Here is a 12,783-nt window from a genome sequence, read left to right as displayed (position 1 = left end):
TTAAGAAGGCTCTTTCGGATCACAGTATTTGCTGCTGGCTACAGACTCACAAAGGGAAGAACTGCAGGTACCTGAACCCAGTCAGACATACTGGGAAAGCCCAGTTGACATACAGGGTGCAGTATTCCAGGCTACGAGTGGGAGAATTGGAGGATTCCACCCCAGGCATGAGGCCTGAAACCATTGGAGAGATTAGAGAAGGGGCAGAGGTGCAGCTAACCCTGTAACCGTGACTCCTGTGGAACTCTCTGCCACAAGATATCGTTTAGACAAAGAATATAGCAGGATTCAATAAAATACAATACATTGTGATGTTAAGAGCACCCCACTGCCAGCCGGCACACTATTGGCATGATATTTACCCAAAGGTTGGAATGTTATCTATATCTATCTCAATGGAAAACTAACAGCCCACTGATCATTGATATTCTTGCATTATGTACATATGAATTGTGATGCTGGCAGACCAGGTGCCAGCTTATGCCAGGCCCCTCGGCCTCACTCAACACTGACAAATGCAGAACTGGAAGCCAGTCTGGCCCACCTGTGTCTCAGTATTGTTAAAAAAGGTATTAAATTTATAAAAATGTGTTTACCTTTATGAAATTCTTGTGAGTTGCTGCAGGCGTTCTCACCTGTAATATCTGTATCACATGTTATAAAGGTAGTATTTAGGTGTTTGCTCTGAAACAATTAATCTCCCCCCCACCTCCCCAAAGTCAGGAGAGAAGCATTGCCAAGTGTGAAATACTAGTTTCGTCACAAGAGGTATCATCTCCTGCCCAGCAAAAGTAGGCCCATAGACAGCAGACAAGCCATTGTGAAACACCCGAGGACAAGACTTTGTTGATTGCTCTCCCCACACCCATGAAGAGCAGACATACAGGTGAACTTGTCCCATCACCTTTTCACGCTGAAGGGCAAAGATTTCTAAGCATAAACAAGGGATCTCCAGCTGCTTAACCTGGGTTAGCCCCTAAGGGGACACAAGCTTGTGTATCGCAGCAGCTTCTATCACCTTTTGAAACCTCATTTGTGTGTGCATGTTTACTTGCTTTAACTTTATAAATCACTTTTTTTAAGTTAATAAATCTTGTGTTAATTTATTATAGGGTTGGCTACGAGCATTGTCTTTGGTATAATATCACAGGTGCTATGGACTTGGGGTAAGTGACATGTCCTTTGGGACTGGGACTAACCTGAACATTGTTGCGATTTTTGGTGTACAGGACCATCTATCATGAAGACAAGCTTTGGGTGGCAAGATAGATCGGAGAACCCAAGGGGACTGTCTGACTCCATTCCAAGGCCGTCTGTCAGTGCTTGAGGAGTTGACACTCAGTTGATGAAATCTAAGTCTAGAGCGCACAACCAGTTTGGGGTTTGTGACCTGCTGCTTCACAGTCTGCCCTGAGAATGACGCAGCTTGACATGTTAACTTACAAAGAACTGTGCAGAAGTGCTGGAAATCTGTGACTAAAATATGTTTTCACCAGGCATGGCGGGGGGGGAAAGGGGGTGATCAAAAGGTTCTCTCTAGACAAAGGAAAGAGGCCAACACCTTAAACCAGGTATGGCCAAAATCAGAGCTATTCATTTGTATCTGAGGTTGCAAGAAGAGATCATTCACATTGTAAAAGTCACCAGCAGTGGGGGAACCGGCCTGGTGTCTACAGCCAACAGGAGAAAGGGATTTTCTCTGTGGACACCCTTCAGAAGAATACATTTCAAGGATTTCATGGACTATAACTAGAGGAGGAGAGAAGCTAAAGTTATCCTTCAACTGAGGAGACAAAGGAACCATATACTTTGAGCTCTGTGAAGGATCCTGGCCAGAGAGTCCGGTCAGCCATGCTGGAAAGAGACTTGGTAAGAACACTCCTTTGAACAAGAAACTCTAGTTTGTTAAAATCAAGTATTGGTCTTAGTGTATTGTTAGTTTTGTTTGCTTGTAACCCTTTCTACCTTTATTCCTTATACTTGGTAATACTCAAGCCTACGTATTTTTATTTAATAAACTTGTTTTACTTTTATATAAACCAGTTCAGTCCATGCTTTGATTAAAATAGAGTGTTTTAATCCCAGTTAAAGGAATAAGATGCTGGGTACTGTCCCTTTAAGGGAACAGCAAACTTAACTCTGTATGTGTTCAGTAAGAGGACTGGACACTACAGGGTAGTGGGTACGGGGGAAACTCAGGACTGAGAGGGTTTTGGGGTCACTTTGCAAAGAGTAACTGGACCAGTGGAAGCCAGGGTGAGGCCAGTGTGCTGTGAGCTCTGAAGCAAGGCTGCACAGCAGAGAGACACCCAGGGTTACAAGGCAGGCGGTAACACGACCCCTTACTGGTCTGTGTTAAACCCTAAAGTATCAGATATTTATATGAATAATGAAAACAGTTACATTAGATAAATATAAAAGGTATAAAACCCTCATGCTTTCAGAGCACAAGACCAATTGGCTAGGAAGAAAAGCCTGCAGGTTATTCCATAATTCTGATTATGGGATTCCCTGCATCTTCCTCTGAAGTAACTGGTATTAGCTACTATCAGAGACAGGATACTGGACTGGTTGTATCTGTTCCTATATTGGGACATATCCATCACAGATTTCCTAGCATTGCGTTTGATTGTATCTGTGAGACATGTGAAGGTCAGTGGGGGTCGTGTAAGCAGGAGCCCCATGCTCAGTGCTTTGAAATGCGCCCTAGCAATTAGCTACACGAGGAGTTATTAAAAAGCATCTGCAAAGTGGATTAGAAATTCATTCCTAAAAAATTGGCATGAAGAGCGATGTATATTGCAAAAACAAAATGTGTTGCTTTTCATATGTTTTTGTAACCCAAACAATTTGTCTCTCACATTCCAAAGGCTGGAAACAGGAGCTGTCCTACAGTTAAGATTACAGTTTGCAGTCAGCTCCGCCAAAAGAATCTGTTAGAAAGCTGTTGCAGCAAAAACAAATATTGTTTTACTGCTGCTGTAGCTTCCATCAGACTTGAGCCATGATTCCCCCTCTACCATCTCTCTTCCTGCCCAATGCTTGCAGAAGGTGCATTGCTCAACGCCGAATGACTACTGCAAAGGCACACGCTCTGGGAACAGTTTCCAGGACAGACTGAAAAGCACTGGATAGCAGGGAGTTTTAGCAAGGGGCCTCTCACCTCTAGGATGCCAGTGCAGGTGCAGGACAGTTCGGTCATCATGGCCAGAATAGGGAAGGAATTGGAGGAAGGATGGTTTGGGGCATATGGCACTGGGATTCTGGTAATCTGGGTTCATTCCCAGCTCTGCCATAGACACCTTGTGTGACCACAGGCAAGTTGCATCATCTCTGGGCCTCAGTTCATCTTTAAAATGAGGACAATGGTATTTTCTCCAACTCTGTGTCTTGTCAGGCTGCAAGCTCTTCCAGGCAAGGCTTGTCTTTTACTACATGGATATACAGTACCAAGCACAACAGGGCCCAGACCTGAGCTGAAGGCTCTAGCAGCTGTCCTAACAGAAGCCTCTCCAGTTCCCCACTGACAGGTGCCAGCGTCACAAACTCAACACTACCACCACTGAGACTAATTGGCCCCATTTCTGGCCACCTCCATAGACCAGGCAAGGACTGAATGGGCCAGTGGGCTCCTTTCTTACCCATAGAAGGGTCCATTTTCCAAACAAGGGTTGAGACATGGCAGTGACCCTGTCAGGTTTCTGCCTCCAGGGCTGTCAAGCCCTGCCTGTTCTCCTAACACATTTCCATTTGCCTTTGCCAGGTGGGCTCCGCTCTGCTCCTCATTAGCATGAAGCTCATAGGAAATTTTTTAAATTGAAACAAACAAACCAAGCGGTGCCTTTCAGGGCTGGCAGAAAAGGGTATTTGAATATGCAAATATTTCATGGGAAGGAGGAAAGAACTTGTAGAGCACCTTGTAAACAACGCCCATTAATGCTGCGCAAAAAAAAAAGGCTCAGATTTATGCTCCTCAAAGCAGGTGGAAGCAGTTCTCTCACTACCTTATTCAAGGACAAGCATGATTTCAGAAAGGGCTCCAGAGGTTGCTGCTGCTAAAACAAACCAAGTCCTACAGGATCACCAGGACATGTTGAACTGTCATAGCCGAGCAGCATTGTTCAATCGGGTGTAAAGAGAAACAGCCATATTTACAGCTGCTGTTTGAGCTCACTAAGCTGTGCTGAGTTAATTGCAAGGTAGATGGAGGTGAGAGCTGTAGGGGACAGCAGCCTTCCGATAGCAGGACTTAATATCAAGTAGTAATGTCCCCAATAAATACCAGGCTAAATGGTTACACAGCATTGCAAGCCCATGCTATCGCCATGCAGGTGCAATGCCTTTCCATAGCTGTGCTGTACCACAGTGCGAGGGTCCGCTATTGGGTCACCGGGCTTTGGGCACATGGCTCTGGTATATCAGTGTCCCGGTACAGCTGTGCTTTGCTGCTCATTTCCCAGAGCTCCATACACCCTCAGTCCAACCTTGAGACCTGGCCTTCAATGTTACGAGGCGATGAAGCCAGCTGGCCAGGCTTCCAGTCCAAACACTGCCCCAGCACCGGCTGTTTTCTCTCCCCAGCCCTCTGGGCATAGCCGTCTGCTTCAGCTGTGTCAAAAGGGTCCCCTCTGCTCAGTAAGGATCCTGTAGCCTATTGCACTGTGAGGCTGCGGATGCTACCTAATGCCAAACCGTGTGGATGAAACCCTCAGACAGCTGAGCTGAATGCCTTACTCTTGCACTCTTGTTTTGGGGCTTCAAGGAATCTTTACATCAGAGACACCATCAGCTGGAAAGGCACAGTACTGATGGTCCTGGTGTTTCTATCTCACACCTGTGGCCAAGAGAGAGACTAGGAATTAGTGACAGCTGCCAAGTCCATTCTGGGAAAGGAATAGCAATGGGCCCAATCCGCAGGTCCTCACGTGCACTGGAATCCCAGCTCCCACCCATTTCCATGACACTTTTACTCGAGTATGCACAGAGCAACAGCCTCGGAGCGGGCCCGTCGTAATGGCTGGGGGACAGAGTCATCCCTACACTGCACAGACTGTGGGACTGGGTTCACCGTTAGTACAGGTTAGAGCTGCCCTAATCTGTGCCCCTGCTTCCATGATCCCTCTGGGGCTTTGCAGGGATGCAGAATCACCAGGGTGTGTCTCTCCTCTCACCCATCAATGCCCTTCGTGCCCAGGGCAGTAGTGCAGGGCTCCCTATGCCAAAGGTGTTCCTTACAGGGGACTTAAGGCAGATTTGAAGCCCCTTACCTTGTGCAAACAGGATGCAGAGTAACAATGAATTGGGCACATCTATGAAAACTACAAACAGCCTTTTAGTAAGTGTATGGAAAACAATAGTATGGAAACCATCAATGCCTCACAACTATCTCCCTCTTTCCATGCATCCACCATCCTGACATTAGTCCTCACTCATCTCCACGGTATCTTAGCTGCTCACAAGGTGATAGGTGAGATCGAAGATCTTACTGCAAATCCGGTGGGGGGGGTGAATTGTCTGTCCCACCTTTCAGAGGTGAGACAGTGTGACCTTGGACTCCTGCTTGACAAGGAGTAGTTCACAGCTGATTCTTGGTATATTCCAACCAGCCACATTGTACAAGATTTTCTTTTTAAAAAGAAATGAAATTGTTACTGCAAAATACCTATTATGCAAACAGCCCAGCTGCCCACACGCTGCTGCATCTATCCATCCAATGAATGCAGAAGATAACAGCTTACAAAGCAAAACTCACTTGGCAAAAAACACATGAGACCTCACTCACAGCCTTTAGGGCAGCAGTATGGGTTTGGCCAATAACTTCTAAAACCAAGAGAGGAACCGTCCTGCAGGTCTTACTCAGCTGAACCTCCCACTGCAGCCCATGGGAGATCTGCTGGAATAACGAGTTGACCCAGTATCATTATGTTAATTACCAGAGGGGTAGCCGTGTTAGTTTGGATCTGTAAAAAGCGACAAAGTCTGCGTCTGACGAAGTGGATATTCACCCACAAAAGCTTATGCGCCAATACTTCTGTTAGTCATAAGGTGCCACAGGACTCTTGTCACTTTTTATCATTATGTTGTCAACCTTGGTAGGATATGACCTTGCTGCAATTCATACTGGAAGCAAGGTAATCGAATGGGAGACCTTGCAAAGAGGATGCTGGCGGTGTCCCCCCCTCTCAGCATTAGCAATGAACCAGTATCTCAGCAGGGCAAGGTCTTTGGGCTGAGGTGTCAAATCAAGGTCCCATGGTGCATGGTTGTTAACAACAGCAGAGGGGACCATTCTAATCCAGGGCACCACAAGCCAGGAAGGTGGACCTTCTCTAAGCAAAGGCAGCGAAAGGATCCCAGCTAGTCCTAAACTATCCCATCAGGAGGACCAGACAGGCACCCTAAGGCTGCCCATCCATGGGGACCGCCTGGTCTAAAGGCGGATGCAACAGGCACCTACAATACAGCTGTGCCATTAGTGCATCGGCAGACCTCAGGGAGACACACCAGGTTATTTTTAAAGCCATGAAAAAAAATTCAAACAAACCAACCTAAGATATGAAAAAACCACAAGAGCCCCTGCTCCCGCCTCCTCATGCTGCCTCCCACTCATCTGAGGCCGGGGAGTTAACAAGATATTGGCTCTGCAGCATTATGCTACTCATCAGAAAATTTAGAGGGTTAAGGAGGCTCCTCTTAAGTGCTTTTTAAACATTCACTGTGGCACTTCCAGAGCTGACCCCATGAGCCCCACACACTGCTGACATTTCAGCCTCCTCCCTCCCTTTGCCCCCAACTAACCTGCACTCGCCCTGCTCCAAGCAGCAGCTGCTGCACTAGTTAGCTCCCAGACGCCAGCAGGGATGAGCCTTTTCCTGCTGCACTGTGAAAATTACACCATATTGGGTTGGCGGTTCATGTCTCTGGCTCCTTATGAAACACCCTTGCTCTTGTGGCAGCCAAAAGGATGGGGGATAGGGTGTCACTGCCTTCGACACTGGAGCAGAACCAGCTGGTGCTCTGGGCAAGGCAGGTGCTACTGCTTTGTGCATTGATCCCACTGGCACAATGTCCTATTCATGCCCAGTGTGACCTCACCCCTGCTAGAGGCACTCAGTGAGCATAAGCTTCTGGCCTGATAGGACTGACACCAAACCTATAGTCTGCTCCAGCCCCTCCTCTTTCTCGGGACTTCAGCTTTATGACTTCACAATATAACAATTCAGCATTGTTCCCATTATAAACCCATTCATCGCCCCTGAGCCTGGGTCTTCCTCAGGGGCCTACCTATTCCCTACAGGATCCTCTATACCAGTCACTCACATGAGTACCAGGCCTGCCACTGGAGCCAATCTACTTCCTATAGCTCCCTACTCCAACAAGGCCCTCTTGCTGACCAGTCACAGTTGAGGTGGGGCCCAGCTCCCCTTAAAGGGCCAGCCAACCTGTGACAAGGAGTCTCAAACTGTGCTCCTGCCAGCCATCTGAGGAGACCTCCCTGCCTGTTTTTGGAATGAAACATTCAGAGAACTCAGCAGTGGAGGAGGAAGGGGTGGGATGGAGGAATCTAGTCCCTGAGAGCCTCTCTCTTGAATGAGATGGCAAGATTCCCATTGACTTCAAGGAGATCAGGATTTCCCCCATTGTCTACAGGAAGGGTCTGATCCTAAGAGGGGTTGAACTCCTGCAGCTCCCATTGACTCCACTGGAAGCTGCAGACATTCAACATGCATCAAGTAGAGAACCACGAGGAAGCTTTTGCGGGGCCCTTGATTCGTAGGTGCCTTGTAGTCACATCTGCCCCAGGGCATTCTGGGACACCACAGCATCTATCCCACAGTGCTCAGCAACAACGGAAGAGGCAGATTAATTTCCAGTGCAAGACGCAACATTGTGGGATGGGGCTAGGAAGAAGAGATGAAGTTGCAACACTTGCGGCTTCCCATCCACACCATTGTAGATGGTCCCAGTTAAGATGATCTGAGTTAAACACCCAGGAGCTCCCTCTGGTGGAGCCAGTGCTTGTAAAATGCATGGAACAGGATTTCAACTAGACCCTAACTCCAGATGGAAGAAGCTGGTCAGGGGGATGGAAGTAGCAGGTTCTGACTGGGGAGTGTTTTTCTGGTCCCTCCTCCCTGCAGAATTACTCTGGGAGGCCTTCACTGACTCCTTGAACTCCTTCCCAGGAGGGTGGATGCTGTCTGGGGTTCTGTGCTTGGTGTCACCTGCAATCTGCCTGTTTTCATTCTTCATCCCCTATAATCAGCTAAGCTATGTCTTCTGTGGCCCCTCCCTCATCTGAGGGGCTGGGGTCTTCTATTGCTTTGGTCTGCCCACCACCCCAGGTTTATTTAAATAGACCCGAACTAAATTCTCACACGCATTCACAGTAAAACAAGCTCACACTATTCATTTAGAAGGAGAAACTCAATTAGCAGAACTCATTGGTTTCTAAAAATGTAATTTGTTTTCAACTGAAATCTTCCTTGCACATGGGTCTACTGATGGGCCATTCTTTGCACGGCCAGCTCCGCTAGGTGAAGAGATTATGTCAGTGCGATTATACTTATGCCATGGGATATTTATGCCCACTGCTAGATAAATTGCAAGGTGATGTGAGTCACATTTATCCCTTAAGGCACCTAAATGAATGCTGCTTACTGCAGCTTCACTATTCTGAAGGAATGATAATGGCTCAGAGATGCTCAGCATGATGGATGCTACTGCAAGAGTGACAGTTGCTTAGGCAACTGTTTAAAATGATACATCACACTCCACTCTGATTGGCTTAGAGAATGGATGAGATTCACCTGCTTGTGCCAGTTGGCAACATGCTTATTGGTAAGAGTTCAGAATTACATTGTCCATTGTATTTTTATGGATAATTTGGTTTTTAATTGCAGGAGGGCTTGCTGAATTAAAAGACAAATTCATGTTTTGTTAAATTTATTCTTATTTTTCCTACGAACCATCTCAGTGCTGTGTATTAAGGTGAAGTGTTTAACCCCAGCTGAGCTAATAAGCTTTTGGGTTCACTGGCGCTTTTGAGGCAGCAAACTGAGGGTGCAGGAAGACTGACTGCACCGTGGAGAGATTCTAGACCAGAAAGTTTGCTGAGGACACCTTGCAAGGAGTAACTGGGCATTTAAACCCTAGATGGAGAAAACTACATGGAGAAAAAATAAATACTCACCAGCTAAAAGGGTGGGAAAGATGCAATCCACAGCAGACACAAGACAGTCACTTAAGGTGGCTGCTACTATCCCTCTCCCATTTAAAGGGCCAACCAGCACAAGAGCATATTGGGAGGGGCTCCTATAAGAAAATGAAGTCAGAGTAGAGGATAAGGCAGGCAGGCAAAGAAGAAACAGCTGGGGGTAGGTGGATTGAATTCCTACCTGTGTCCCGCAGGCTGTAGCTCTCAACCTTCCCAGACAACTGTACCCTTTCAGGAGTCTGATTTGTCCTGCATATCCCCAAATTTGAGCTCACTTAAGCTACCGGCTTACAAAATCAGACATAATACAAAAGTGTCACAGTGCACTTTTACTGAAAAATTGCTGGTTTTCTCAGTTTTGCCATATAAAAATAAATAAATTGGAATATAAACACTTGCATTTCTGGGTATAGTATATACAGCAGTATAAACAAGTCATTGTCTGTATGAATTTTTAGTTTATTACAGCTTCGTTACTGCTTTCTATGTAACCTGTTGTAAAATTAGGCAAACATCTAGAGGAGTAACCTAGCCCCTGGAAAACCTCAGTGTACCCCCAGGGTACTGCTGGGGGTACACCAGTGGTATAGGGGTAGTGCTTTGAAGGCAAGCCTGCCTCTTTGTTTCTATCAAACAGTGCTCCACTTACCGCTTGTCTGATGCTGCCTCATGATCAGTCTGGTGATTAACTTTTGAGGTCAAAGCCCTCTTCCGCTGTTTGAATGCTGTCACACCATCCTTCTGTCACTGGTCTGCTGCCTCTCCCTCACGCACTCCAGGAACACCAGCATCCTCCTCAGGACTCAGCCCTCTGGCTAGGTCCCTCAGTGTTCCCCTCCAGGTAGAGTCCTTCAGTCTCTGTTACTCCCACAGACAAGCTTCCAGTTCACTACCCCACCAGTACCACTTCCCCAGTGGCAGGGAGAGGAACCCAGGCCTGCCCGCTACTCCAGGGTTTAACCCAGGGACCCTTCAACATGCAGCCAGTCTGCTCAGTCGCCAAGCTTGCTGCTTTCTCCCCAATACTTCCTCCTCTGTGGGGTTTGCCAAGTGCTCTACTTCCTCCTCCTCTTCCCAGGGAGCAACTGGGGCTGTTCACTACTTCAGCCCCCAAACACCCCTCCCTTTCCCCAGAGAATGGCTGCAGATTGCCTCCCTATAGCCCCCTGGCTGTGGCCAACTTCCTGGCTTTATAGAAGCCCTGCCTGTTCCCACACAGGTGAGCTTCCCCTAATCAGGGTTTTCCTCTCAGCCTTCAGCCAACAGGATAATTGGTCCAGCAGGCCTCCATTAACCCCTTCAGGGACAGTATGGGTAGACACCCAATCACATTCTCCCCTTTGATGTTTTGTTTCCGCAATAAAAATCTGGGGCTATATACTTTTGCGGGAAAACACCCCTGAAGCTCCTGGAATCACTGCAGCAGGGAGTTTGGCCCCGTGTTGTTGAGGTGGTATCAGCTACTCTTGGCACTTATTTGGTGCCATCACCACACACGTTCCTCTGTGCTGAGATATCTCCTGTGCCCCCTGGGCCCTGGAACAATGGATGAAGCCTGTGTTTATTTGGAGCATAACCTTACAGTGTTACAATGAGATGGTGTTGCCACTTCATAGTGTGATGTCCCATTACCTCGTTACTTAGTAACAAGGTTCACACGGATGGGAAGTCTGAGCAACAGACTTGACTCACAAGCAGCCCCTATGTCATCGGAATCCATCGCTGACAGCAATCTCTGCATCCCCTTTGGGCAGCAGCTCTTTGTACAAGGAGGCCTCCTTAGAGGAATAACTGGGAATAAGGAACTGAGCCTTGCCTCTAGGCCACCGGCTTGAGTCTAAGCCAGCTCCAGCCACCTGACAGCTGGCCAGTGACCTATGTGAAATGAGGTGTGGAGGTCTCTGTCCAGTTCCTGGTGGATGAGCATCCCCAGCATGGAAACCACCATCCCAAGCAGCCTCCTTGGTTTCAGACTCAGCTGAGGCCAAGGCCTGGCCAGGCCGCCATGAGGAACAATGACCCTTTGGGTCATGGGGTGGAGTGTGTTGGTCTGCGGGCACGAGAGTTTACTCCTGCTCTGTGGATAAACAGCAGCACATGGGTCCACCTCATCTTTCACCAACACCCCCCAGCTGATAAAAGACATCGTGTGACAAATTGGTAGAAGAGCAAACACTTAGAAGAATAAATGAGTTTTGGCCCCTCCTGGATCCTTCCACCATGTTCCCCTTCCTACCACAGCTCCCTCCAGCCAGGACAGTGGTAACCCTGGAAACCCTTCACCATTGTTCCTCTGCACACTGGGCACCATCTCCCTGTAGGTCCTCCTTAGTAACAAAGCAGGGACTTCCCCTTTCAAGGGCCAGCTTCCCTTCCCAAGTTTGACTGTCTGCTCATCATTTCACGCCATTCATAAGCAGGTTTCACTCTGGAAGCTGCTCCCACCATCTCTAGCTCTGTTCCATTGGCACTTCAATCTATATGCTGATGCTGGTTCATCTCCATGTATTAGGCTCACAAGGAGCTTGTTGAAGAAACCTTTAAACTCAGAACAGGGGAGGGGAATTCAGAGAATCCCAGCAGGCCAGCAGAGTTGGGCTTTAAAAAACTGAGGGATTACAGAGGTTTCCTACATTCTTCCTCCTTAAAATAATCCTTAAGTAGTATGATGTCACCTCAGTGCTTCTGTTTTACGGCATTTTAATGGCCGCAGAATCCAGTGGTGTCCCTGCCTCAGGTGATTAAAAAAGGAAAACTGCCAATTATTCTCTGTTAAGCACCATGCAGCATAATGCCTCTTCTGATCAGAGGACAGAGTCTTGACAGGGAGGTGTCTAGGTGCCTACCCAGTGCTCAGCGGAAAGGAGCCATGGCTGTGTCCCCGCACAGTGCTCTCGGGAAGCAGGAGAATGATGGGCCTTGTCTACATGGGAATGTTGCACGGGCTTAACTTGAATCTGCTTCGCAAACAGTGAGGTTAACCCAACACAAAGCCTGGTGTGGACACTCTGATTCTGGTTCCCAACTGATTCAAGCTTAACTAAGATAAATCTCTCTTAACCGAAAACCAGAGTGTCTACACGAGGCGGGGGTTGCACCGGATTAACAACGTTGGTTTCAGTTCTCTGCTTATGTTAAGCCAGCTCAGCACTTAATCTGAGTGGCTAACCCCAGTGTCGCTGCTGCTTTAACCCCGGGCTTGCAGGCTGGTGCAGCGTTATTGTTCACACCACCTCCTTCCATGCTCACAAGCCCTCTCTCCGATCATGTGTGCTCTAGTACAGACTCCCAGACCTCAGTCAGTCATCAGGCCTACGTTCCGGCTCTCTCAGCTCCCGCTGACAGGCATGTTCCATGTTGGGTCTGATGGGGATCACCTTCCCCACGGCCCTGGCCTCGGAGCAGCAGCATTAGTTCCGCCTGACAGCTCCCCGCACCTGAACCTTGTCGAGCTGACGACCAAGCAGAGCCAGGGGGATTCAGATGCTCCTGGTGATGCTGCTGCAGTAGAGCCACTTCCAACACAACATATCTGTGTCCTCCGAGGGGCCCTGGGAGGCAGGCGC

The 12,783-nt window shown here is 48.0% G+C and overlaps 1 protein-coding gene across 2 annotated transcripts in view; it reads right to left on the bottom strand.

Annotated features, from left to right (window-relative positions):
* The window catches only part of IGSF9B (immunoglobulin superfamily member 9B), a 151,244-nt gene extending 140,851 nt beyond the window's left edge, over window positions 1–10,393 (bottom strand). For both annotated transcript variants that reach the window (XM_039496563.1, XM_039496559.1), the window contains exon 1: window positions 9,867–10,393. Coding sequence is in view for 1 of the 2 variants with exons in the window: in XM_039496559.1 (XP_039352493.1) it covers window positions 9,867–9,888 (22 nt within the window). In the remaining variant the exon portion in view is untranslated. The remainder of the gene's footprint in view (window positions 1–9,866) is intronic.
* Window positions 10,394–12,783: the final 2,390 nt, after the last annotated feature.

The sequence above is a fragment of the Mauremys reevesii genome, linkage group 12 (assembly GCF_016161935.1).
Source record: "Mauremys reevesii isolate NIE-2019 linkage group 12, ASM1616193v1, whole genome shotgun sequence".
Taxonomy (NCBI): Eukaryota; Metazoa; Chordata; order Testudines; family Geoemydidae; genus Mauremys; species Mauremys reevesii.
Note: the sequence above shows the minus strand (reverse complement) of the source record. Positions and strands in the feature narration are given on the sequence as shown.